At 42.8% G+C, this 26,747-nt stretch overlaps 1 protein-coding gene across 1 annotated transcript in view; it reads left to right on the top strand.

The window, feature by feature from the left end:
• Positions 1–26,747, top strand: part of CSMD1 (CUB and Sushi multiple domains 1) — a 2,494,699-nt gene that overhangs the window by 2,435,184 nt on the left and 32,768 nt on the right. The window contains exons 66-68 of the mRNA XM_040430026.1: positions 3,901–4,062; positions 7,012–7,124; positions 8,834–8,921. Of these exons, the coding sequence (XP_040285960.1) occupies positions 3,901–4,062; positions 7,012–7,124; positions 8,834–8,921 (363 nt within the window). The remainder of the gene's footprint in view (positions 1–3,900; positions 4,063–7,011; positions 7,125–8,833; positions 8,922–26,747) is intronic.

Genomic DNA, 26,747 nt, shown 5'->3' with positions numbered 1-26,747 from the left:
ATTGGAAGGAGCTGAATCAGTTTTGCAAGGAGGAATGGGCAAAAATGTGGCAAGCTCATAGAGACTTATCCAAAGCGACTTGGAGCTGTGATTGCCGCAAAAGATGGCTCTATGAAGTATTGACTTTAGGGGGTGAATAGTTATGCATATTGACCTTTTCTGTTATTTTGTCCTATTAGTTGTATGCTCTACAATTACCCAATTTAAAAAAAAGGTTTAAGTTGTGGGCATGTTCTACAAATTAAATGATGCAAATCCTCAAACAATCCATGTTAATTCCAGGATGTGAGACAACAAAAAAAGAACGAAGTCAAGGGGGGTGAATACTTTTGCTTAGCACTGTATACATTACAGAGTGTTGGCAAAACATACAAAAGTTATTTACGCATCTACATAGGCATTTTTCGTCCCATATTCTTTTTATAAACCGGGGGGTGTCTTCGCTTCATGTCTGACCATTTTTTAATGATGGCCAGACGTCGGTGTTTGAGACCCGTTTTGTGCCAGATCTCAAATGCCAGCTCTTGCAAAATCCGCGGCTTCTCGGCTTGGGACCGGGTGCGGTCATATCCCCGCCCCAACATCCGCTGCAAGATAAAAATGCAAGCATATAATCCCAATTTTTGCAATAATAGTATTGAAAATAAAGTACTCAATTAAACTGCAAAAAGTATTTAATGCTTTGAAGTGGAAATATTAGATTTAGGCCGCCGGCACACGGGCGTGTTTTTTCACAACTACGGACCGTACAAATCCGGCCTGCCATCTTGCAGAATGGACGAGCACACGGCGTCATTGGTTGCTATGATGCCGTGCGCTTCCGGCCACCACCGCTGTACTGTGATACACTTGTATGATCTATACAAATGTATTACTGTACAGCGGTGGCGGCAAGAAGCACACGGCGTCATAGTGAGTTAGCAACCAATGATGCCGTGCACTTGTCCACTCTGCAGGACAGCAGCCTTGGTTTTTACGGTCCATAGTTGTGAAAAAACACGCCCGTGTGCATGCGGCCTTACTGTTACGGTTAGAAGATGGTTGTATTATGACTGTATGTGGGTGGGGTCGGAGCTATCAGATATTGTCCAGCTAAGCAGAGATGTACCTGTCTAGTGAAGTGACGGTACGGTATGGGGTGTACAGCTGGCTCGCCTCCCCGGGATGCACCCTGGGTAACTCTAAATGAACCAGCAAATACTGGCAGTCTGACAAAGAAAGCTTCTCCTGAGTCCTGACCAACAGGATACAAACTATAATCTATAAACTGTGTGTGTGCGGTATATAGTGTGTGTCTGAGTGTGTGCGGTATATAGTGTGTGTGGTATATAGTGTGTGTGTGCGGTATATAGTGTGTGTGTGCGGTATATAGTGTGTGTGTGGTATATAATGTGCGGCATGACAATGGATGTGCAATGTGCATGTGAAATATATTTCTATGCTTTCCATACAAATATGCTACTAACATAGTGGGTGTGATGTCACAGGAATACTCAGTGCAACAATCACTAGTATCTAGTGAGACCTTAAAAAATGTGAAGTTTTGTGCACTTAAGAAAAATTTGAATCGCAGGAGGTCGCACTGGCAATTTATTTTATAACACTCTTTATGCATATAAAGCGATTGTTCAGACATGCAGGTGAAATGTAATCAAATACACTACATTAATGTAAATTTACTTACAGTCACCAGGAGTTCTTCCTCTTTGTCGCTTAACCTTGTTCCAACCTTCGCATCCATGCAATTTCTAGTCGGTGCAAACCAGTTTCTGTAGGCCACACCTTCCTAGCGCATGTGCTCTTGCGATTAATACTTTGCCGAAATTTCGCCAATAAAAAAATTATGCTTGTAGATCGCAGATTCGCTTAATACTTCTGGTATGTCAGTGTCCATGTTGTGGGACTATGTGTGCACATCTAGTAAGTATTTTGTGGGTGTGATATACCCCGGCTGTATCTAGTAGACAGGTAAAAACATTTTTACTAATTTGTCTGCTACATTTTCTGGTGAAATTCACCAATTTTTGGGTGTGATATACCCCTGCTATACCTAGTAGGCAGGTAACATTTCACTAATTTGTCTGTTACATATTCGGGTGAAATTCACCAATTTTTGGGTGTGATATACTTCTGCTGTACCTAGTAGACAGGTGAACAAGTTTCACTAAATTGTCTGCTACATTCTCGGGTGAAATTCACCACTTTTTGGGTGTGATATACCCCGGCTGTACCTAGTAGACAGGTAAAAACATTTCACTAATTTGTCTGTTACATTTTCTGGTAAAATTCACCAATTTCTGGGTGTGATATACCCCTGCTCTACCTAGTAGACAGGTAACATTTCACTAATTTGTCTGTTACATATTCGGGTGAAATTCACAAATTTTTGGCTGTGATATACTACTGCTATACCTAGTATACAGGTGAAAAAAAATCATTAATTTGTCTGTTACATATTCGGGTGAAATTCACCAATGTTTGGTTGTAATATACCCCTCCTGTACCTAGTAGACAGGTAAACAAATTTCGCTAATTTGTCTGTTACATTCTTGGGTGAAATTCACCAATTTTTGGCTGTGATATACTCCTGCTCTACCTAGTAGACAGGTTAATAAATTTCACAAATTTTTCTGTTACATTCTTGGGTGACATTTTACCATTTTTGCCGTGAAAAAATCCCTGCTCTGCATAGGTGACAGGGACCGAAATAATCTGTTCCTTTGGTGGGTGACATTAAACCATTTCTGGCAATGAAAAACCTCTGCTCTGCATAGGTGACAGGGAATAACTTGTCCCACATTTCAGCTCGATCACATTGCAGCCATTGACCTCCCTTGGATGTGGTATCCCTTTCTCACGCTCCCTCTCCGGCGTGGAACCCTGATTCGGCAATAACCGTGATCAACATGGTAGGCTCAGAAAAGAACATCGAAAGTTGATAGAGAAGATATCCAAATGAATGGTGGACGTCACGGAACGTGTGGTCAGGCAGAAATTATCTAAAGTCAACAAAGCGGCAGCAGGGCCTCTCCTTTCTAACGTTTCTAAATCCTAAATACCCCAGTAACATTCCCTATAATTTTTTATTAATCATTCCAATAACAGGGCATCTTAAAAATCCTGTATTGTTATTTATCGTCACTACCTCCCCGAGTTGGGAGTGGGTAATTGCCGCGCACCCCCTTCTTTCCTTCAATTCTTCTGTTTTAATAGCTTCTCCCACATTTACGCTCAATCACAATTAAATTTCATCCATTGATCTCCCTTGGATGTGCTATCCCTTTCTCACGCTCCCTCTCCGGCGTGGAACCCTCATTGGTCGCTAACTGTGATCAACATGGTAGGCGCAGAAAAGAACATTGAAAGTTGATAGAGAAGATATCCTATACCACCACATCCACTGCCTCCTCAATCTCCTACTCCATATGGACCTCGTCCTCCTAGATCAAGATTTTTTTTTTTTTTTTTACGTATTTTATGTTATTTAAAGTCATTTTCCTATCCACATTTGTTTGCAGAGCACTTGCCATGCTCTTAACCACATTTTGATGCCATTTGCAGCCCTCTAGCCTTTTCCATGACATTTTTAGAGCCATTTTAGTGCTCGAAAGTTCGGGTCCCCATTGACTTCAATGGGGTTTGGGTTCGGGGTCAAGTTCGGATCAAGTTCGGGTCCCGAAGTTTAAATTTTTTCCGAAGTTCGGCCAAACCCGTTGAACCTGAACATCCAGGTGTCCGCTCAACTCTAATTCCTTTCATTAAAATGTCCTGGTTTCCATAGATTATACAAAAAAAAAACACTGGATGTATACACTTTTATCAGTAGTAGTAGTAAACGTTCTGAATTGACTAGTTCAGACAGAAAGTGCAGATTACCAAATATTTTGTGTTTATTTATAGTTCCTTCAGATGTTTTTTCTGTGAATTCTGTGTGGAAAGGTTTTTATGAATATCTCGGAAAGCAACACTCGGCAACGTTAACTGTTGATTGGTTCAATCACACAAGCAGTAACGTGAACGGAACATTTTTAGATACTTACAATAGTGAATTAAAGGTATCAGGTAAGTTAAAAATTATTACTTATTATTATGTTTTAGAATCCTTAGTAATATTCACAGAAATGTCATGTTCCACATTATCAAGTAATGTACAAGATATTATAGTAAGTTTCCTTCATAAAAAAGCTGTTGACATTTCTTAACACTCTCGCGCAATTTGTGTACCCCCAGTAAAGGGATATTTCCATTAGAGAGGGGGCGAATAAAAACTCTATATTCATAGAAAATATATATTTTTGGACCTCCTATATAGATATGCAATCCATAATGAGTGAGTTTACTGCTGCTTTGAGAAAAGATATTACCCAAAGGGTAATATTCACCATTAAGAGTAGATATAGAATTAGGATGACAGCTCTATTTTCTTTTGATAGGCCTAGATAAAGACCCCCAAAGAAGAGCATTGCATTGATTAGTAATTAGTAACTAGTAATATTCTGAGTCACTACAGAGAGGTTCTCTATGGTCACTGTGTTGACCTAAGAAAGTTAAGCAAGACTTTGCCATGCAAAGAAAGAGGAAATAAGGAGCCAGGACAAAAAGTAGAATACATGGAATGACTTCAAAAATATATCCAGAAACCATCCATCCATTGTTGTATAAAGATAATTCACAATTCAATAAAAATATAAAATATTCTCATATATATTTTCTGAAGAATGTGTCCTTTTTAGGCTACTTTCACACTCGTGTTTTGGCTTTCCGTTTGTGAGATCCGTCAGGGATCTCACAAGCGGTCCAAAATGGATTAGTTTTGCCCTAATGCATTCTGAATAGAAAAGGATCTACTCAGAATGCATCAGTTTGCCTCCGATCAGTCTCCATTCCGCTCTGGAAGCGGACACCAAATGCTGCCTGCTTGACGAAACTGAGCCAAACGGATCCGTCCTGGCACACAATGTAAGTCAATGGGGACGGATCCGTTTTCTCTGACACAATCTGGCACAATAGAAACGGATCCGTCTCCCATTGACTTTCATTGGAGTTTGGAGTTCATGACGGATCCGTCTTGGCTATGTTACAGATAATGCAAACGGATCCGCTCATGACGGATACATGCGGTCGTATTATTGTAACGGGTCTGTTTTTGCAGATCAATGACGGATCCGCCCAAAACTCTAGTCTGAAAGTAGCCTTAGTTTTAAAGAGCAACTAAATGCATACTAACCACCATCTCCTCCCCACCACAGATATGCTGATTGGGAGAGACAGATTGAGATCTCTCATTTAAGAGATCAATAAGAATCCTAGATATAAAACTCCCAACCGATCTAACATTTATCACTAATCCTATGAATAGGTGATACATTTTTGCTACTGCAATACCGCAATTATTAAATGTTCCTGTAATGTGTTTTTACCTTACCAGTTTTGAGGCTACAGTTTTATTTTTTAATTTTCATTTCAGCCTTTGACTATATTACATTATACATCCAATTATAAGTCCATCCTTCAATAAACACATTAATAGGATTTGTTAAAGTTTTTGTATCTCAAATGTGAGAATAAATTAAAATAAAAACATCATCTGGTCCCGAATCACAGGGCTATAGGTTGTTCCTCCACTGATTTCTCTGCACCTCTCCATATCCATTCACCTTGATTGTCTTGTTCCAGGGGTGGCCAACCTTACAGACACAAAGAACCAAAAAAAAAGTGTATGACTACCAGGAGCCACAAGCTATACATTTACACACGAGTCACTGTATTTTTCACCCTACAAGATGCACCTAGGTTTTAACAAAGAAAAATAAGTTAAAAAAAAATATTTTTCATCTGATCTGAGCTCTTATAAAAATATTTTTTTCTTATTTTTTATTAGCAGACAAAAAAAAAGAAAAAATATATTTTTCATAAGACCTCATATCAGACTCCTAAATCAGATCCCCAATCCTCATCTGACCTACAATAAGATCCCCAACCTCATCAGGCCTCCAAATCAGACCCCCAATGCTCGGATCCGACAACACAAATCAGACTCCCAGTGTCAGACCCTCAGTGCTCAGATCTCCCCGCTTCTCTGATTTGACCCCCACATGCTCAGATCTGCCCCCCATGCTCAAATCTGAACCCTCATGCTCAGATCTTCCCATCATGCTCAGATCAGACCCCCATTGCTCAGATCAGGATCCCACCCCATGCTCAGATCAGACCCCCATTGCCCAGATCAGGATCCCCCATGCTCAGATCAGAACCTCCCATGCTAAGATCAGACCCTCATGCTCAGCTCTATCATTTAAAAAAATCTCTTCCCTCTCCTGATCAGGCACTGGGCTCCTGCTCAGGCACCTGCTACTCTGCAGGTCTGACAAACTCTCCACTGTGACCTGATGAGCACAACGTCAGGTCATAGTGCGTGTCTCTACGTACTACATTCTCACACTATGTGAATCAGGACGTAGTGGAGAGTGAGCTGGAGCTGCAAAGTAGTAACAGCGCCCGATCAGAAAAAGAGATCTGAGCATAGGGTGGAGAGTGAGCCAGCCTTACTGCTTCCTGGCTCCACAGCTAGAGCCTCACTTGAAGAAGCAAAGAGCCGCATATGGCTCAAGAGCCACAGGTCAAAAATACTAGAAATAGTAACTAACTTTAGACCTTATCTCTTTTTATCATCACTTCGATGAGTGAACCCAATTTTTATCATCACTTTATGATGAATCTGTAAGACTAATAGATAGGTAACTGTGGTGCTCTTTACCTATCAAATTTTTGTGATGGTCACAAAATTCTTGCAACTTTTTTCCATAAAGAAGCATTGCATCCTGTGGTAATGCCGCACAGCTCTAACCAAAAGATCAGCATAGCATTTTTTATTATTATCACTTTAAGAAAATATTCTACCCTATTCTGTACCTTTTTCAGTAATGTATGGGAATGACTGGGAGTAACCATGAATACAAGAATGTTTTCTACAGTACATTCTGGTCTATTGACATTTTATGTTCTTATCAGGTGTGTATAAAAGAGAAGAAGCCCACTTGCTTTTGAAAGTTTTCCAGATTAAAGGCCCTTCAGATGTTTTAATAAAAAAATTTCAAAATGACAATTGGGCAATGAATGGATATGTAAGTATTCAATCACAAACACATATTGTTTATTCATATCTACTGTTTACTTTTTTAATGACAAAGTCTATATGGGACTTAATTATTCACTATTTTTTGTTTGTTTTTGCATTTCAGCAGCCAAATGGCTATATCAGAGCTTGTTTAATACACTGAAAATTGTATGGCATTTATTTTTTTTCTTAATAATCTGCTAAATTAATTCTATGGATTATTATGGTTATGTTGATGTCTAATATGTCAAGTTTTGTTTTTATGGAATGCATGAGAAAGAAAATTTACTTTATACCACATAATCATGTTTATGGTACATGTATGCTGACATTTTCTTATTATAGTAAATGGCATTAAGAAAATAATCTATATTACTATATTACCACTTTTTTAAGTGTATAATGTATGTAGGAAAGTGCAAGGGCCATCATTGACGGAAGATATGTGTCACCGAGGTTCCTGGCCTTGGTGAGGTAAGTGCCGGTAATTTTAAGTGTCAGCGGCAGCTAGTGCTGACTGACACTATTTGTTATTTAGTGTGGCTGTAAAGCCGATCCGGGCCGGCTCTTACTGTTCCCCACGTTCCAGGCTGGGTTTTGGTTAGGGATATAAAACTCTGCCAGCAGTCTTAGCTGGGTGTAGATTATACTCCATTTCACAGTGGATCTGTGGAGTTTGAGTGTGGTTTGAGATCTGCATGATGTGTGCCATACTAAAGGGCCGAGAGCCACATTGCTGGGAAGCAGGCCCTAAAGCCTGTTGGGGACTGCCACTGCCAAAACCGCTGACAAGGTGAATGCTTTTTGTTCTGTGGACTTGCCATGGTGTGAATGAACACCAAGACGACAAACTGTCATTTTTGTTTATGTGTGAATAAACACTGCACTGTTTAAGTCAAAGACGTTGTTTTTGCCTCTGTACTTTATCCGCTAATCTGCCTACCAGAGCGAATCCCCACATGTATTAGCATACTCTACAATAATACATTATCCTCTGTTATGATGGTATAAGCTCTTGATAAGGCAACTTATGTGCCCTAACAGAAGGCATAATTTCTGGACAGCTTTGCAGTCCTTACTAGTAGTGATGAGTGGCAGGGGCTATATTCTAATTTGCAATATTTCATGAATATTTGGCCGAATATTCGTCATATATTTGTGAATTGGCGAATTCGAGATTATTTTCTTGATTGCAAAAAATTGGGAATGTAATATTCGCGTAATGTGCGCAAAATACAGGCGTAGGTCACTTTTGCTACATTTTCCAAGCTGCTAGAAGTTTCCTGAGACTGGAGAAAATGGTTGGCACGGCAGAACATTAAAAATGGCTTTATATGCAGTTAGAGTGCTCCATTATATTAGCAATTACGCTCATCGGCACTAATGATGCAAATATTTTGCCGCAGCTGATCAGCAGGGATGCCATGAGTTTTATTCTCACCAATCCAATATTGGTAGCCTTTAGTAAGAATAAGCAATCAATTTTCTAGTCCTGCAGTTTGCAAAAATAGTATAGGTATTGTGATATATTGTATTATTGTAATATTGGCCTAAAATTCTAGATTTTATAGATGCATTTCTTTTCCTTACTCCTCTCAGAAAAAAGTAGTATTTCAAATGAAATATAATCGTAAATGGAGCGATGGCTAGAAAAATGGCAAGTAAAAAAATATTTAGAGTTCTACCTTATTTAATATAATCTGATTTTTTTTATAGGTATCATCTGGAAGAGAGAAGAGTGTTTTTAACTACCAAGGCGATATACAATCGAAGAATTTTGGCAAGTTTATATTTCAAAGACAAAGTAAGATTGTTTTGTCAAATATACATAGATCAGAGTTAACCTAAAGATCTCTCCCATAATATAGCACTGAAATTGTTAATTTACATTGTTAAAGAGATTTTTCCAATATTTGAACTTATACCCTATCCACAGAATAGAGCATAAGCATCTGATCAGTGGCGGTCCGGTCATTGGGAACCCCACTAATAATGACAATAGGGTTATTCTCTGAATTAATGAAGTGGCAATTGAGCATTAGTGATGAGCGGCAGGGGTCATATTCGAATTTGCGATATTTCGCAAATATTTCTGAAAATAGTCGTCGAATATTCACAAATTTGAATATTTGTTAGTAGTGTTGATTGCAAATGCTAATTTGTAATGCTAATTTTTGTAATGAGGATTTTCATAATGCAAATTTTCGTAATGAGAATCGTTAAGATCGTGAAAACTCAGATCTGATGGTATATTCTAACCCCCAGGCATTCCCATGGTGATGCGGACGCTTGTCGGGGAGGAGTATGCAAAAGTGGAACAACTGTACAGATTTTTTTTAAAAAGACTAATATTATAAAAAACTAATATATTAGTTTTTTTAGAATATTTGTAATATTCTAAAACAAGAATATATAGCAATATAGCGAATATTCGAAAAAAAAAAAACTAAACGAATGCAGAACAATTTAGCTAATATAGTGCTATAATCTTTTTTTTTAATAGTTGTAATTTTTTTCCAATCTGAACTTCAGATGAGAAAAAAATTATAACTATTAGACAAAGAAGATTATAGCACTAATATTAGCTAAATTGCTCTATCTAGTTTTTTTTTTTAGATTCGCTATATATATATTATATAGAAAAGATCAAGTCATTACGTGGCTGATGGTATATTAGACGGTCATTGTATAACAATTTTACTGCAGGCCAGTGGAGTACATCCCCGAAACATTAGGCATTCACCAGACAGAAAACATCAAGTGATTTTGTGGCTGGAGGTATATTAGACTGTCATTGGATATCAATCTTACTGAAGTCCAGTACAAATACATGTCAAATACATATTTTGAAAAGAACGAAAAATATAAAATTGGATTAAAAACATTAAATCCCCCCTCTTGAAAAAACAAACAAAGGTAATTGGTGAAATTCAATTAAACGTGGTTGTCACAGATGCTGAATTCCTCCGAGATCCATACCTCATAAAAATTTTTTAAATGTGAGGTAGTCCACACTGTTGTGAGCTAGGCAAGTGCACTTAATGGTCAAGATCAACCCTGCTGCACTGAACGTCCTTTTGGACAGGACACTGGAGGAGGGGCAAGCCAAGAGTTCCATGGTAAATTGTGCAAGGTCTTGCCACAGGTCAAGGCTGCACACCCAATAGTCAAGGGGTTCCTCGCTTCTCAGAGCGTCCACATTGGCCGTTAACCCGATGTAGTCCGACACCTGTCGGTCTAGGCATTCCCTGAGGCTGGATCCGGAGGGCGGCTGTCGATGGGTTGCTTGAAAGAATGATCTCATATCCAAAGTGACCAACATATCTTCAAACCGCCCTCTTCTTGCATGCGCAGTAGGATTGGTACACACAACAGTTTCTCTATGGGTGGAAATTCCTCTGCTAGTGCCTGCAATAGCAGAATGCAGCATCTCTCGAAGCAAGGCCTGGAAATGCTGCATTCTGACAGCCCTCTGTGATGCTGGTAACATGTCTGAAATTTTGTGTTTGTACCGGGGTCTAAGTATGTTGCCACCCAGTACTGGTCCTTGCCCTTTATGCTTTTTGTACGGGGTTCCCTCTTCAAACACTAGGGCATAAAGGCCCCTATTTGCACTTTGTAAGCGGTGGAGCGGCCTGGCTCCTGCTCATCGCCCAGGAGAATGTCGTCCTCGGTCTCCTTCCCCCAGTCACGGACAACACCAGGATCCCCGAAAAGTTTAAAGAATGCTCTTCTTGCTCCTCCTCCTCCCCCCAGGCACCATCCTCCTCTGACTCCTCTTCAGACTCCTGCTGACTTGTCCCAGATGGAGTAGCCCCCCCTGGGAATTCATTCAGCATTCTGACTTCCTCGTCTTCCTGCTCCTGCTCCTCGACGGCTTGATGAATGACACAACGCAATGCACGTTCCAGAAAGAAGGCATAAGGTACAATGTCACTGAATGCACCCTGGCTGCGACTGACCAGTTTGGTGATCTCATCAAATGTCCGCAGAAGTCTGCGTGCTTCGCGCATGAGCAGCCACTGGCGTGGTAAAGAAAAACAAGCTCCCCAGAACCTGTCCTGCCGCAGAGTTCGTACTGGTAGTTGTTAATGCCACGTTTCTGCTGGAGCAGCCTATCAAGCATATACAAGGTGGAGTTCCAGAGCGTTGGGCAGTCAAAAATCAGACATCTGATGGGCAAGTGGTGTTGCCGCTGAACGTCAGCAAGGCAAGCCATGGCCGTGTAAGATCTTCTAAAAGGACCAGAGATTTTCCTGGCCTGCTGCAAGTCGTCCTGGACCCCAGGGTATTTGGTAATGAATCGCTGCACGACTAAGTTGAGAACGTGTGCCATGCATGGCACGTGTGTCATTTTGCCCTGTTTCAGCGCGCTCAGCAGATTGGCACCGTTGTTGCACACTGCATTACCAACTGTCAATTTGAGCGGGGTTAGCCACTGATCGGCCTGTGATCGCAAAGCTGAAAGGAGTGCAGGACCGGTGTGGCTCTTGGCTTTCAGGCACAACAGCCGCAGCACAGCATGGCAACATCTCACCTGGCACGTCGAAAAGGTTCTGGGGAGCTGGGGGAGCGCAGCGGAAGAGGCGGTAGCAGTGGAAAAGGAGGAGTCAGATGAGGAGGAGACGGAGGATGGAGTAGGAGGAGGAGAAATAGAGGCAGGCCTGCATGCACTCCGTGGTGGTAACACCAAATCCACACGGGCGCCACAGGTTGCATGCTTGTCGGCCGTCAGAAGGTTCACCCAGTGGGCAGTAAAAGTTATGTATCTTCCCTGCCTGTGTTTGTTAGACCACGTGTCTGTGGTCAGATGTATCTTGGCACCAACACTGTGTGCTAGAGATACATTCACTTGCCACTGAACATGGCCATATAGCTCTGGGATGCCCTTCTGGGAGAAATATTTCCTTCCGGGGGACCTTCCATTGCGGTGTGCCAATGGCCACAAATTTTCTAAAGGCCTCAGAGTCCACCAGTTTATATGGCAGTAGTTGGCGGGCTAGCAGTTCCAACAAGCCAGCGGTCAGGTGTTGGGCAACAGGCTTATCCGGAGTCATCATCTTTTTACGCTCGAACATTTGGGATGGAAGCCTGCCTTTTGTCAGATGAACACGATGACGGCACGGTGGAAGGTAAAGTGGAGGACAAATGGGAGGAGAGAGGAGAAGGAGATGGAGAAGAGGCAGGACGTGGAGCGTCGGGGTTGTGGCTTTGTGGGTTCTGACTGTAATGCTCCCACTGGGCTTGGTGATGGGAGGCCAGGTGCCTTCTTAAGGCGGTCATCCCTAGGTGAGTGTTGGGCTTACCACGACTTATGCGTTGACAGCACAGGCTGCAGATGGCAACACTATTGTCAGCAGCTGACACGTTAAAAAAAAGCCCACAATGCGGAGCCATGTGTCAGCATCCTGGGAGCGCCAGATGTGACTGTGCATGGTGCATGGCTCTTTCCAGATACATTAGCAGTCTGCTTTTTGCCTCCTGTGCACTGTAAGTTCTGACTGCTTCTCCTCCTCCATATCTACTGCTCTGTCTCTCCCTCTAAACTCCCTCCTCTTCCCATTTGTGGGCACCAACGTGACGTCCATCAACAAGTCATCATCGTCACCTTCAACATCATTGACATTAGAGATTTCAGAGTAGGCAGCAACAGCGGGGACCACCCTCCTTGGGCTGATCTGAGTACTGCCGTCAGACTGCTGGGTGGCGTCCGTTGATACCACCTCTGCCTGATCCGATGCCAAGAATGGCTGCAAATTGGTAAGGTCTTGTAATGGATTGGAAAAAAATTCCTCTGACTCGAGCGGAGTAGATATGGTGGTGGTGGTGGTGGTGGTATCTTTGGGGGTGCACACAGCAGAGAGTGAAGCAGGTGCAGATAGAGAGGATGAGGAAGGTGCAGAAGCGGAAGGCTGAGTGAGCCACTCAACCAAGTCTGATGCGTCCTTTGAAGTAATCAAAAGCACCTTCTGCAACTTCCCACTTAGGCTCCGGCCTGGTGCACCTGCCTCTTCCTCTGCCTGTCATTTTTAAAATGACCCTGTGACAAAAGTCCCTATAAAAGAGCAGTATTTGTGGAAGAAGGTATATCACATCCCTGCCTCAATCAGTTTTTTGGGGGGGCAACTGGTATATTACACCAGTAGAAATTATTTGCTCATATAGCGTTTGTCACACTGTGTAGCTGCGGTAACACAGCAAAACCGCAAACAAATGCTGCACTACCTAAATGCACTATATAGAAAGTATATTATTGGCATATCACACCCCTGCTTCAATCAGTTTTTTTGGGGGGCAACTGGTATATCACACCAGTAGAAATTATTTGTTCCAATAGCGTTTGTCACTCTCTGTAGCTAAAGTAATGCAGCAAAACCGCAAATAAATGCTTCACTACCTAAATGCACTATATAGACAGTATACTATTGGTATTTCACACCCCTGCTTCAATCAGTTTTTTTTGGGGGGGCAACTGGTATATCACACCAGTAGAAATTATCTGTTCCAATTTAGAAAGTATATTATTGGTATATCACACCCCTGCTTCAATCAGTTTTTTTGGGTAGAAACTGGTATATCACACAGTAGAAATTATTTGTTCCAATATCGATTGTGACTCTGTAGCTGTGGTTATGTAGCAAAACCGCAAACTTAGGCTACACACCAGCCCGTCACCCCCATAGAAATGCCTATTCTTGTCCGCAAGAGCTGCGGACTGCGGACCCAAAATCGGGGCCGCGCTCCGCAATTGCGGCTGCAGACAGCACACTGTGTGCTGTCCGCATCCATTCCGTCCCCATAGAGAATGAATGGGTCCGCACCAATTCCGCAAAATTGCGGAAAGGATGCGGACCCATTTTGTGGACGTGTGAATGGAGTCTAAATGCACTATATAGAAAGTATATTATTGGTATATAACACACCTGCTTCTATCATTTTTTTTTGGGGGGGGGGCAATTGGTATATCACACCAGTAGAAATTATTTGTTCCAATAGCGTTTGTCAGTCTGTGTAGCTGCGGTAACGCAGCAAAACCGCAAACAAATTCTGCACTACCTAAATGCACTATATAGAAAGTATATTATTGGTTTATAACACCCCTGCTTCAATCAGTGTTTTTGGGTGTCAACTGGTATATTACACTAGTAGAAATTATTTGTTCCAATAGCGTTTGTCACTATCTGAAGCTGCGGTAACGCAGCAAAACCGCAAACAAATGCTGCACTACCCAAATGCTCTATATAGAAAGTATATTATTGGTATATAACACTCCTGCTTCAATCAGTGTATTTGGGGGACAACTGGTATATCACTCCAGTTGAAATTATTGGTTCCAATAATGTTTGTCACTCTGTGTAGCTGAAGTAACTCAGCAAAACCGCAAACAAATGCTGCACTACCTAAATGCACTATATAGAAAGTTTATTATTGGTATATAACACCCCTGCTTCAATCAGTTTTTTTTGGGGGGGAAACTGGTATATCGCACCAGTAGAAATTATTTGTTCCATTAGCGTTTGTCACTCTGTGTAGCCGAGGTAACTCAGCAAAACCGCAAACAAATGCTGCACTACATAAATACACTATATAGAAAGTATATTATTGGTATATACCACCCCTGCTTCAATCAGTGTTTTTGGGGGGCAACTGGTATATCACACCAGTAGAAATTATCTGTTCCAATTTAGAAAGTATATTATTGGTATATCACACCCCTGCTTCAATCAGTTTTTTTGGGGGCAACTGGTATATCACACCAGTAGAAATTATTTGTTCCAATAGAGTTTGTCACTATCTGTAGCCGAGGTAACGCAGCAGAACTGAAAATAAATGCTGCACTACCTAAATGCACTATATAGAAAGTTTATTATTGGCATATAACACCCCTGCTTCAATCAGTTTTTTGGGGTGGAAACTGGTATATCGCACAAGTAGAAATTATTTGTTCCAATAGAGTTTGTCACTCTCTGTAGCTGAGGTAACGCAGCAAAATCGCAAATAAATGCTGCACTACATAAATACACTATATAGAAAATATATTATTGGTATATACCACCCCTGCTTCAATCAGTGTTTTTGGGGGGCAATTGGTAAATCACACCAGTACAAATTATTTTATTCCAATAGCGTTTGTCATTCTGTGTAGCTGCGTTAATGCAGCAAAACCGCAAACAAATGCTGCACTACCAAAATGCACTATATAGAATGTATATTATTGGTATATAACACCCCTGCTTCAATCAGTTTTTTTGGCGGGAAACTGGTATATCACACCACTAGAAATTATTTGTTCCAATAGCGTTTGTCACTCTGTGTAGCTGAGGTAATGCAGCAAAACCGCAAACAAATGCTGCACTACCTAAATGCACTATATAGAAAGTATATTATTGGTATATAACACTCCTGCTTCAATCAGTGTTTTTGGGGGGCAACTGGTATATCACACCAGTAGAAATTATCTATTCCAATTTAGAAAGTATATTATTGGTATATCACACCCCTGCTTCAATCAGTTTTTGGGTAGCAACTGGTATATCACACCAGTAGAAATTATTTGTTCCAATATCGATTGTCACTCTGTAGCTGTGGTTATTTAGCAAAACCGCAAACTAAAGCTGCACTATCTAAATGCACTATATAGAAAGTATATTATTGGTATATACCACCCCTGCTTCAATCAGTGTTTTTGGGGGGCAACTAGTAAATCACACCAGTAAAAATTATTTGTTCTAATAGCGTTTGTCACTCTGTGTAGCTGCGTTAACGCAGCAAAATCCCAAACAAATGCTGCACTACCAAAATGCACTATATAGAAAGTATATTATTGGTATATAACATCCCTGCTTTAATCAGTTTTTTTGGGGGGCAGCTGGTATATCACACCAGTAGAAATTATTTGATCCAATAGCGTTTGCCACTATGTGTAGCTGCGCTAACGCAGCAAAACCGCAAACAAATGCTGCACTACCTAAATGCACTAAATTGAAAGTATATTATTGGCATATAACAACCCTGCTTCAATCAGTTTTTTGGGGGAGAAACTGGTATATCACACCAGTTGCAATTAGTTGTTCCAATAGCATTTGTCCCTTTGTATAGCTGCGGTATCGCTGCAGAATCGCACACAACTGCTGCACAATACAAATGCACTATATAGAAATTATATCATAGGTATATCTCACCCTTGCCGCAAACAGTTTATTTGGGGGGCAACTGTTATATCACACCCTTTGCAATTAGTTTTTCCAATAGTTTTATCCCTTTGTATATCTGCGGTATCTCAGAAGAACCGCACACAACTGCTGCACAATTAGAATGCACTATAATATACTTTCTATGTTAGAAAATATATTATAAGTATATCACACCCCTCAGTATGTCACACCTATCAATAGCACAGCTATAACAGTTCCTAAAGGGACTTTTGTGGCCCTTTTAGCTAGCTTTTAGTGTCTCTAACAGTCTGTCCCTGCTCCACACAGCAACCTCTCCCTACATTGGCAAAAGACTGAATGTAAAATGGCGGCCAGATCAGGTTTATTTATAGGGTAGGGGGTGTGTCCAAAATGCTGAAATTTCTGAATCAGCCATTTTACATTCTGTGTTTTGCCAGTGTTGCTTTGAGGAGAAAGGACAGACTGTTAGGGACACCAAATGCTAGCTAATAGGGCCACAAAAGTCCTTTTAAGGTGTGCTATCGATAGTTGTGATATACTGAGTGGTGTGATATACTTATAATATACTTTCTAACATAGAAAGTATATTATAGTGCATTTGTATTGTGCAGCAGTTATGTGTAGTTCTGCTGCGATGCCGCAGCTTTATAGAGACAAACGCAATTGGAATAACTACTTGCAACTGGTGTGATATATCTGTTGCCCCCAAAAAAACTGATTGAGTGGTGTGATATTGCTATAATATACTTTCTAACATAGAAAGAATATAGTGCATTTGTATTGTGTAGCAGTTGTGTGCGGTTCTGCTGCGATACCGCAGCTATATAGATGGACAAGCACTATTGGAACAACTATTTGCAACAGGTGTGATATACCTGTTACTCCAAAAAAACTGATTGAGGGGTGAAATATACCTGCTTCCACAAAATACTGATTGAGGGGTGCGAGATACCTGCATCCACAAAATATTGATTAAGGAGTTCTATATACCTGTTTCCACAAAATATTGATTGAGGGGTGCGATATATCTGCTTCCACAAAATACTGCTTAAAGGGTTTGATATACCTGCCTCCACGAAATACAGATTAAGGGGTGCGATATAACTGCTTCCACCAAATGTTGATTAAGGGGTTCTATATACCTGCTTCCAAAAAAAAAAATGATTGAGGGGTGCAATATACCTGCTTCCACAAAATACTGATTAAGGGTATTGATATACCTGCTTTCAATAAACATTGATTAAGGGGATTGATATTCCTGCTTCTACCAAATATTGATTGAGGCCTGTGATATAACTGCTTCCACAAAATACAGATTGAGGTGTGCTATATACCTGCTTCCACAAAATACATTAAGGGGATTGATATGCCTGCGTTCACTAAATAACGTGTCAGCTGCTGACAATAGTGTTGCCATCTGCAGCCTGTGCTGTCAACGCATAATTTGCGGTAAGCCCAACACTCAACTTGGGATGACCGTCTTAAGAAGGCATCTAGCCTCACATCACCGAGCCCAGTGAGAGCCACGCCGTCAGAACCCACAAAGCCACACTCCCGGCGCTCCATGTCCTGCCTCTTCTCCTCTATCCTTCCATTTGTCCTCCACTCTGCCTTCCACCGTGCCATCGTCACATTCATCTGGCAGAAGGCAGGCTTCCGTGGCCCAAATTTTAGAACGTAAAAAGTTGATGATGCCGGATAACCCTCTTGCCCATCGGCTGACCGCTGGCTTGTCAGAACTGCTAGCCCGTCAAATACTGCCATATAAACTAATGGACTCGGGGGCCTTTAGAAAATTTGTGGCCATTGGCACACCTCAATGAAAGGTCCCCAGAAGGAAATATTTCTCGCAGAAGGGCATCCCAGAGCTATATGGTCACGTTCAGTGGCAATTGAATAAATCTCTGGCACATGGTGTCGGTGCCAAGATACATCTGACCACAGACACGTGGTCTAGCAAACACGGGCAGGGAATGTACATAACTGTTACTGCCCACGGGGTGAACCTTCTGACGGCTGTCAAGCATGTAACCCGTGGCACCTGTGTAGATTTGGTGTTACCACCACGGATTGCATGCAGGCCTGCCTCTTATTCTCCTCCTCCTGCTCCATCCCCGTCTCCTCCTCAGCTGACGCCTCCTTTTCCACTGCTACCACCTCTTCCGCTGGACCCAGCAAGCTCCCCAGAAACTATTCGATGTGCCAGGTGACATGTTGCCAAGCTGTGCTCGGCTGTTGTGCCTGGAAGCCAAGAGCCACCGCGGTCCTGCACTGCTTTCAGTTCTGCGGTCACAGGCCAATTTGCTGAGCACGCTAATACAGGGCAAAATATGGCACACGTCCTGAACTTAGTTGTGCAGCGATTCGTTGCCAAATACCCCGGGAACCAGGACGTCTTGCGGCAGGCCAGGAAAATCTCTGGCCATTTTAGAAGATATTACACGGCCATGGCTCGCCTTGCTGAAGTTCAGTGGCGACACCACCTGCCCGTCAGATGTCTGATTTGTAAATGCCCGACGCGCTGGAACTGTACTTTGTATATGCTTGATAGGCTACTCCAGCGTGACACATGCAGACTTCTATGGCCATTTGATGAGATCACCAAACTGTACAGTACCAGCCAGGGCACCATCAGTGACATCGTACCTTACGCCTTCATTCTGGAGTGTGCATTGCGTTATGTTATTGATCAAGCCATCGAGGAGCAGGAGTTGGAAGATGAGGAAGTCGCAATGCTGAATAAATTCCTAGTGGGGGCTACTACATCAGAGACAAGTCAGCAGGAGTCTAAAGAGGAGTCAGAGGAGGATGGTGGATTGGGGGAGGAGTATGAGGAGGAGCAAGAAGAGCAGGCTTTGAGGGGAACTTTAATCTTTTCTGGGATCCCTGGTTTTGTCCGTGACTGGGGGGAGGAGACTGGGGACGACATTCTTCTGGGCGATGAGCAGAAGCCAGGGTGCTCCACTGCTTTCCATTTGGTGCAAATGGGGGCCTTCATGCTCCAGTGTTTCACGAGGGACCCCCGTATAAAAAGCATCAAGGGCAAGGACCAGTACTGGGTGGCAACATACTTAGACCCCCACTACTAACACAAAATGGCGTACATGTTACCAGCATCACAGAGGGCTGTCAGAATGCAGCATCTCCATGCTTTGCTGCGAGAGATGCTGCATTCTGCTGTTGCGGGCGCTGGCAGTGGAATTTTCACCCACAGCAAAACAGGTGCGGGTACCAATCCTTCCGCGCCTGCAAGAAGAGGGCTGTTTGAAGATGTGTTGGTCACTTCGGATATGATATCATTCTTGTAGCCAACCCATCGGCCTCTGCCCTCCGAATCCAGCCTCAGGGAACGCTTAGACTGACAGGTGTCCGACTACATTGGGTTAACGGTCGATGTGGACACTCTGAGAAGGGAAGAACCCCTGGACTACTGGGTGTGCAGGCTTGAACTGTGGCCAAAGCTAGCAGAATTTGCCATGGAACTCTTGGCTTGCCCCTCGTCGAGTGTCCTGTCCAAATGGACGTTCACCGCAGGGGGGATCGTGACCGATAAGCGCACTCACCTAGCTCACGACAGTGTGGAGTACCTCACATTTCAAAAAAAAAAATTATTTAAATTTTATTTAGAGAACAAAACGTAACAAGGTAAATTCATAGGTATCTTGAACGTCAAACATGACGTTGAGGTTATACATTCTAAGGTTCATTCCAAACTTAAATAGATAGAATTGACATATATAGGCCTATACAATAGTTCAATTCACCCAGTTAGCTGGGATGGTGTACAAAGTTGTATGCATTAAACATTAAACAGGGTGTCTATATTCGTGCCATAAACACCATTGTTTCTGGAATTTATTATGGGTACGGGCTTCCCAGGAAAATATTTCTTCAAATCTATATAGTTGGTCAATTTTTAATTTTCATTGATCCAGGGGTGGGGAAGAAGTGGATAACCAGTATTTAGGCACTAGAATGCGGGCTGCAATCAGTAATTGTTTGAAGAGAAAGGGGAGAGGGAGGGATTCCGCCTGACCATCCATATTGAGAAGTGCTATCAAAGGGGATAACTGCACTTTGGTGTGGCAAATTTGGTTATATATATCAAAGATTGTTTTCCACCATTTACTGATTATGGGGCATAACCACCATATGTGTATGAACGTTCCCCTGTTTCCGAGGCATCTCCAGCACATGTCAGTCGCTGTGCCCGAGTACAGAGAAATCACATCTGGCGTTTTGTACCATCTAGTTAAGACTTTGCAACCGTTCTCCTGTATACGTACACAGCGAGATGACCTATGGGGAGATAAGAGTATATCAGGTAAGGTAGACAAAGGAAAGTCTAGGCCCAGGTCATTTTCCCATCTTCTAATGAACGCTGGTTTAATGAGAACAGAGGGGTTGTTCAGTTTTTTATACAGTTGTGATATTAGCTTCTTTGGGGGGCTGGGATTGGTTACAAGTGATTCAACCCAAACCAAGGGCCGATACCGCTCACTGTTAGAAATGTGTTGTGAGAAATATGAATATATGTAGTGTATGGCAGGTAATAACTTCCTGTGTGGGGCCAGTTTTGTTTGAAACTCCTTAATGGATGAGGAGGCACCGTCAGGCTTGAGGAATGAGAAAATAGATAAGGTTGATTCCCTTATGTCACGTGGGGTGCACTCACATATTGCAGGGAGAGCTGTGCCCAGAACGTCTCTCACTGAGAGAGTTGGTGAGGGGAAGGGTATTGCACAATGTGTGGATTGAAGACTCTTCCACGCGTTAAGGGTGGATTGAATAATTGGAAAGGGAGACAGGGGGATATTTGACAAACTAGCATAGCCTAATAACAGTGAACGAAAGGGTTTGTTTACCAGTTCCTGTTCCATCGCTACCCAGGATTTGGGATTAGGGGATCTGAGCCATTCAACTGCCCTGGATAATAGAACAGCTCTGCCATATAGTTCAGGGTCTGGTAAGGCTATTCCTCCTGAATGCTTAGGGTTTGAGAGCAATTCTTGAGATAATCTTGATTTCTTTTGGTTCCAGATAAATGACCTAAACAGTTTCCTAAGGGAGTCGTAATAAGATTTAGGGACATGGATGGGCAAAACGTGTTGGAGGTAAGTAAGGCGAGGAAGTATTAGGGACATTAATAGGTTTTTGCGTCCAAACCAGGATATGGTGGGAATATTCAATCTATCTATGTCCGTTGTAATGGACTGCAGTAAGGGCATGTAGTTTAGTGTAAATAGTTCAGACGGATTGGGGCTTATTTTGATTCCTAAATAAGATAGGTATGGGGATGACCAATCAAATGGAGAGTTTACCTTAAGACTGAGTTGGGTGCGTTGGGAAATCTTTATACATATAACCAGGGATTTTTGTTTATTAATTTTAAAATTGGAAAGAAGACTATAAGTATCCAAATAGTGTTGGATTATAGGGAGAGAAGTTTTCGGATTAGAGGTCATGATCATAATGTAATCAGCAAAAGCCGCGATCTTGTGGTCATGACCTCCCAGCACAACTCCACGGATGTCTGGGTCTGCTCTCAGTCTGATAAGAAGAGGTTCCAGAGCTAAGACGAATAGCAGGGGGGAGAGGGGGCATCCCTGTCGAGTGCCATTCCGTATGCAGAATGTATCAGTTAGATCCCCATTAATTAATACTGAGGCTGAAGCCTGAGCATACATCGCAAAGGTAGCTTGTACAAAGGGATCAGGCAGGCCAAACCCGAGCAAGATTTGTTTCAGGTAATTCCAACTGATTCTGTCAAATGCTTTTTCCGCATCTGTACTCAAAAGGAGCAATGGTTTAGAGCGCAAGATAGAGTAGTATATATTATGTTTAGTACCCTGGAAGTATTGTCTCTGCCCTCTCTTCCTCTGACGAAGCCCACCTGATCCCCATGCACAAGCGATGGGAGAAGTGTTGCAAGGCGGTTCGCTAGCATTTTTGCTAATAATTTGAGATCGAAATGGGTCTATAACTTGCACAAAGTTTGGGATTTTTCCCATCTTTGGGAATCAGAGTTATATGGGCCATCATCATGTCTCTGGAAAGCTGTTTTCCCTGCAAAGCTAAGTTACAGACTGAGAGCAGATGAGGTAGGATAATTTGTTGGTAGGCTTTATAATAGTGGAAGTCCATCCGGACCTGGACTCTTGCCATGAGGGGATTGTTTTAGAGCAGTAGTCAACTCTTCCAGCGTAAACTGGGATGCCAATTTAAGTTTTTGACTAGGTGAGATATTTGTCAATGAAGTGGGATTCAGGAATGACGCTAGGAGAGTTGAGTGGGCTTCTAGATTCAGTGTTGGCGGGAGATTATACAATGATTCATAGAACGCATGGAATTGAGTCCCTATTAGTTTTGTGGAATAAAGGGGGTCACCTTGGGGGGAGTCCAATTGATGGATATGATTTGTAAATCGTCTGTTCCTTATTCTACGCATCATAAACTTGGACGCTTTGTCCCCATGTGCAAAGAACTTGTGTTGCGAATTTAGAAAATACTTGGCAGTAGAATTTTGCATGAGGGATTTCAATTCTGCTTTAAGATTTGATAGCTCAGTAAACTGTGACTCTGAGAGGGATTTTTTATGCAAGGATTCTACAGTGTATATCCTACTACTTAAGGAATCAATCTTTTTATTCCTTTCTTTCTTTAGGAAGGCCCCAAGTCTAATGAAGTGCCCCCTGATGAAGGGTTTATGGGCATCCCAAAGGGATAAATCTGATATTTCTGGCTGTTTATTAAGGGAAAAGTATTCCTTTAGGAGCTCTGAGATCTTCTCCTTAATATTTGGGTTATCTAAAAAGGACTAATTTAAGCGCCAATTAAATTTGCTTGGATTGGGGACAGGTGCAGAGACCGAAAGAAATATAGGGGCATGATCAGATAACAGGATGGAACCTATTTTGGGCCTTTGGCAGAGCTGGAGATGTTCTTTGGACACAAAAAGGTAGTCTAACCGATGGTATGTTTTGTGGGGATGGGAGTAGAACGTGTAATCAGTCGTTTCCGGATTAAATGTGCGCCAAACGTCCATAAGGTGTAAGTTCCAAAAACCTTCCCTTATAAGACGTAAAGTCTTGAAGGATAAAGCTGACTTACGAGAGGAGGAGTCAAGGTATGGATTCAAGGTGGCATTTAGGTCACCTCCTACGACTGTCAAACCTTCCGCAAAAGATTCTATGATGGGAAACAATTTGGAAAACCATATATGTTGTCCAATGTTAGGGGCGTATAGGTTAATTATTGTATATTTTTGAGGGCCAATAGAGCCTTTGACTAGGATGTATTTCCCTTCTGGGTCTTGGAGATGGGAAATGTATTGAAAAGGAACCTTCCTCTGTAATCCAATACTCACCCCCCCCCAGACGCCGCAGAATCCCCTCCACAAGGATACCATTGGGGTAATTAGAGAAGGATAAGTTGGGATAGTGATTCAATTTGAAATGTGTTTCCTGGAGGAGGAGGACATTGGCCCCAGATTTGCGAAGCAATGCGAAGACCTGGCTTCTCTTAGAAGGGGAGTTAAAGCCCTTAACATTGTAAGACGCAAATGATAGATCAGCCATGTTGTCTATTGTTAGGGGGATTACCTTGTTGAAGCCAGTCCCCCCTCCAGGAAATCCACTTTTGAGTGCGTCTGTTGCGAGAGATCTGGTAGGGTGAGGTAGGAGCCAGAGGAGTTTTCAGTATTGTCACAAGTGTAGGAATGAAGGAGATTGGTACCTTAAACAAAAAGTAAACAAAAGAACATGTAAATATAAATTGAACCTTTGAGTAACAAAACCCATTAATATTGGTCATTTTGAAACTTAGAGTAAGGATCGCAAGGGGGGAAAAACAGTTTATCAACCCTATTGTGACCCTCACAGCACATATATGAAGCCCCATCGGTGAGGCATATTGACAGACTGATAAGAAATTGTTAAAGAGGGGGAGAAGGAGGGAGGGAAATATAAGTAATAGTCAGGCAAGTAAACCGAGGTGAGTAGCAACCATCTATGAAGAAATGATGAGATGCAGAGCACCAGGTAGATAGTGGGAGAAAGGACAGTTGCAGGAAAAGACATGGAAAAGAATACAAAAGCTATCAGGTCAAATCTGACGATTGAGTTGTAGCGATGATACAAGGAACTACGGTGTCATCTGTGCAGTGTTACGCTTGAACCTCTGGGATTTCGGGGTACGTGGTGGCTAAAAGGGTGAGATCTTCGGTACCTCAGGTAAGTCCGTCAGGTCCTGGTAAAGTTCCCAGTTTTCGATTTCCAGCGGCGATATCTGGAGATGATCGTACACTCTGTTTAAATCGGCGAATGAGGAGACTGTGATACGGCGCCCCTCATAAAAGAATAAAATGCCGAACGGGAAGGTCCATCGGTATGGTGTCTTCCTGGCTCTGAGCCAGTTGGTCAGGGGCTTCAGATTCCTTCTTTTCTTTAAGGTAGAGGGAGCCAGGTCTTGATAGATGGTTATAGGGACCTCTTCATACGCCAGGTCTGTAAGGTTCCTTGCGGCTTCCAGCACAGCCGTCTTGACTTGATAGTTAAGGAACCTACAGATGATATCTCTGGGTGGTTCCGAGGGTTTGGGCTTGGGTCTCAAGGCCCTGTGAGCCCTTTCCACAATTATTTCTGTTTGCTGATCAGGACCCAAGATGGAGCTGCAAATTGCCATCACCGCCGCAGGGATGTCCGATGCTCCAACAGATTCGGGTATTCCCCTGAAATGCAAATTGTTTCTGCGCCCCCTATTCTCCTGATCCTCCAATGCGTTATGGAGCTCATTCAGGTAGGTACAACATTTCTGCAAGGAGGTGGTGGTAGCCGATTGATGTTCTAGGACTGCAGTTTGGTGGGACTCTAGGGCTACAACTCTGTCCCCTATATGGTGGACATCATGGCGAAGAGCTGTTAGTTCGCTCAATATCAGCTCCATTGCTTTGCTGAGCGACTGCTTAAGGAAGCGGCGAGTGATCGGAAGAGCTGTTTTGCAGTGTCCTCAGTATCACTCTCTCCCTCAGATACCTCAGTGAAGCGTTCGCTCGCTTTGTGAGACGGAGTCGGCGCCATCTTAGATTCTCTAGCCGCGACAGTGGCGGCAGCCTTTTTTTATAAATTTGTCCATATCTCCACTATTATTCGGAGGTTTGAGGACACTAGGGTTATCTCCGGTCCTTTACGTCTGTCTGCTAGTGTTAGCTGGTGCTGTGCAGGGTATGTTACAGAGAGCTCCTGACTAGAGTTGAGCGAACACCTGGATGTTCGGGTTCGAGAAGTTCGGCCGAACTTCCCGTAAATGTTCGGGTTCGGGATCCGAACCCGAACCGAACTTCGTCCCGAACCCCATTGAAGTCAATGGGGACCTGAACTTTCAGGCACTAAAAAGGCTGTAAAACAGCCCAGGAAAGAGCTAGAGGGCTGCAAAAGGCAGCAACATGTAGGTAAATCCCCTGCAAAAAAATGTGGATAGGGAAATGAATTAAAATAAAAATAAAAAAAATAAAAATGAACCAATATCAATTGGACAGAGGTCCCATAGCAGAGAATCTGGCTTCACGTCAGCAGAGAATCAGTCTCTTCATGCCATAGCAAAGAATCTGGCTTCATGTCAGCACAGAATCAGTCTTCATGTCATAGCAGAGAATCAGGCTTCACGTCACCCACCACTGGAACAGGCCACTGTCACACATTTAGGCCCAGGCACCCAGGCAGAGGAGAGAGGTCCCGTAACAGAGAATCTGGCCTTATGTCAGCGCAGAATCAGTCTTCATGTCATAGCAGAGAATCAGGCTTCACGTCACCCACCACTGGAACAGGCCACTGTCACACATTTAGGCCCAGGCACCCAGGCAGAGGAGAGAGGTCCCGTAACAGAGAATCTGGCCTTATGTCAGCGCAGAATCAGTCTTCATGTCATAGCAGAGAATCAGGCTTCACGTCACCCACCACTGGAACAGGCCACTGTCACACATTTAGGCCCAGGCACCCAGGCAGAGGAGAGAGGTCCCGTAACAGAGAATCTGGCCTTATGTCAGCGCAGAATCTGTCTTCATGTCATAGCAGAGAATCAGGCATCACGTCACCCACCACTGGAACAGGCCACTGTCCCACATTTAGGCCCAGGCACCCAGGCAGAGGAGAGAGGTCCCGTAACAGAGAATCTGGCCTTATGTCAGTGCAGAATCAGTCTTCATGTCATAGCAGAGAATCAGGCTTCACGTCACCCACCACTGGAACAGGCCACTGTCACACATTTAGGCCCAGGCACCCAAGCAGAGGAGAGAGGTCCCGTAACAGAGAATCTGGCCTTATGTCAGCGCAGAATCTGTCTTCATGTCATAGCAGAGAATCAGGCATCACGTCACCCACCACTGGAACAGGCCACTGTCACACATTTAGGCCCAGGCACCCAGGCAGAGGAGAGAGGTCCCGTAACAGAGAATCTGG

The sequence above is a fragment of the Bufo bufo genome, chromosome 4, assembly GCF_905171765.1.
Source record: "Bufo bufo chromosome 4, aBufBuf1.1, whole genome shotgun sequence".
Taxonomy (NCBI): Eukaryota; Metazoa; Chordata; class Amphibia; order Anura; family Bufonidae; genus Bufo; species Bufo bufo.
This window is presented reverse-complemented; position numbering and strand designations above follow the sequence as displayed.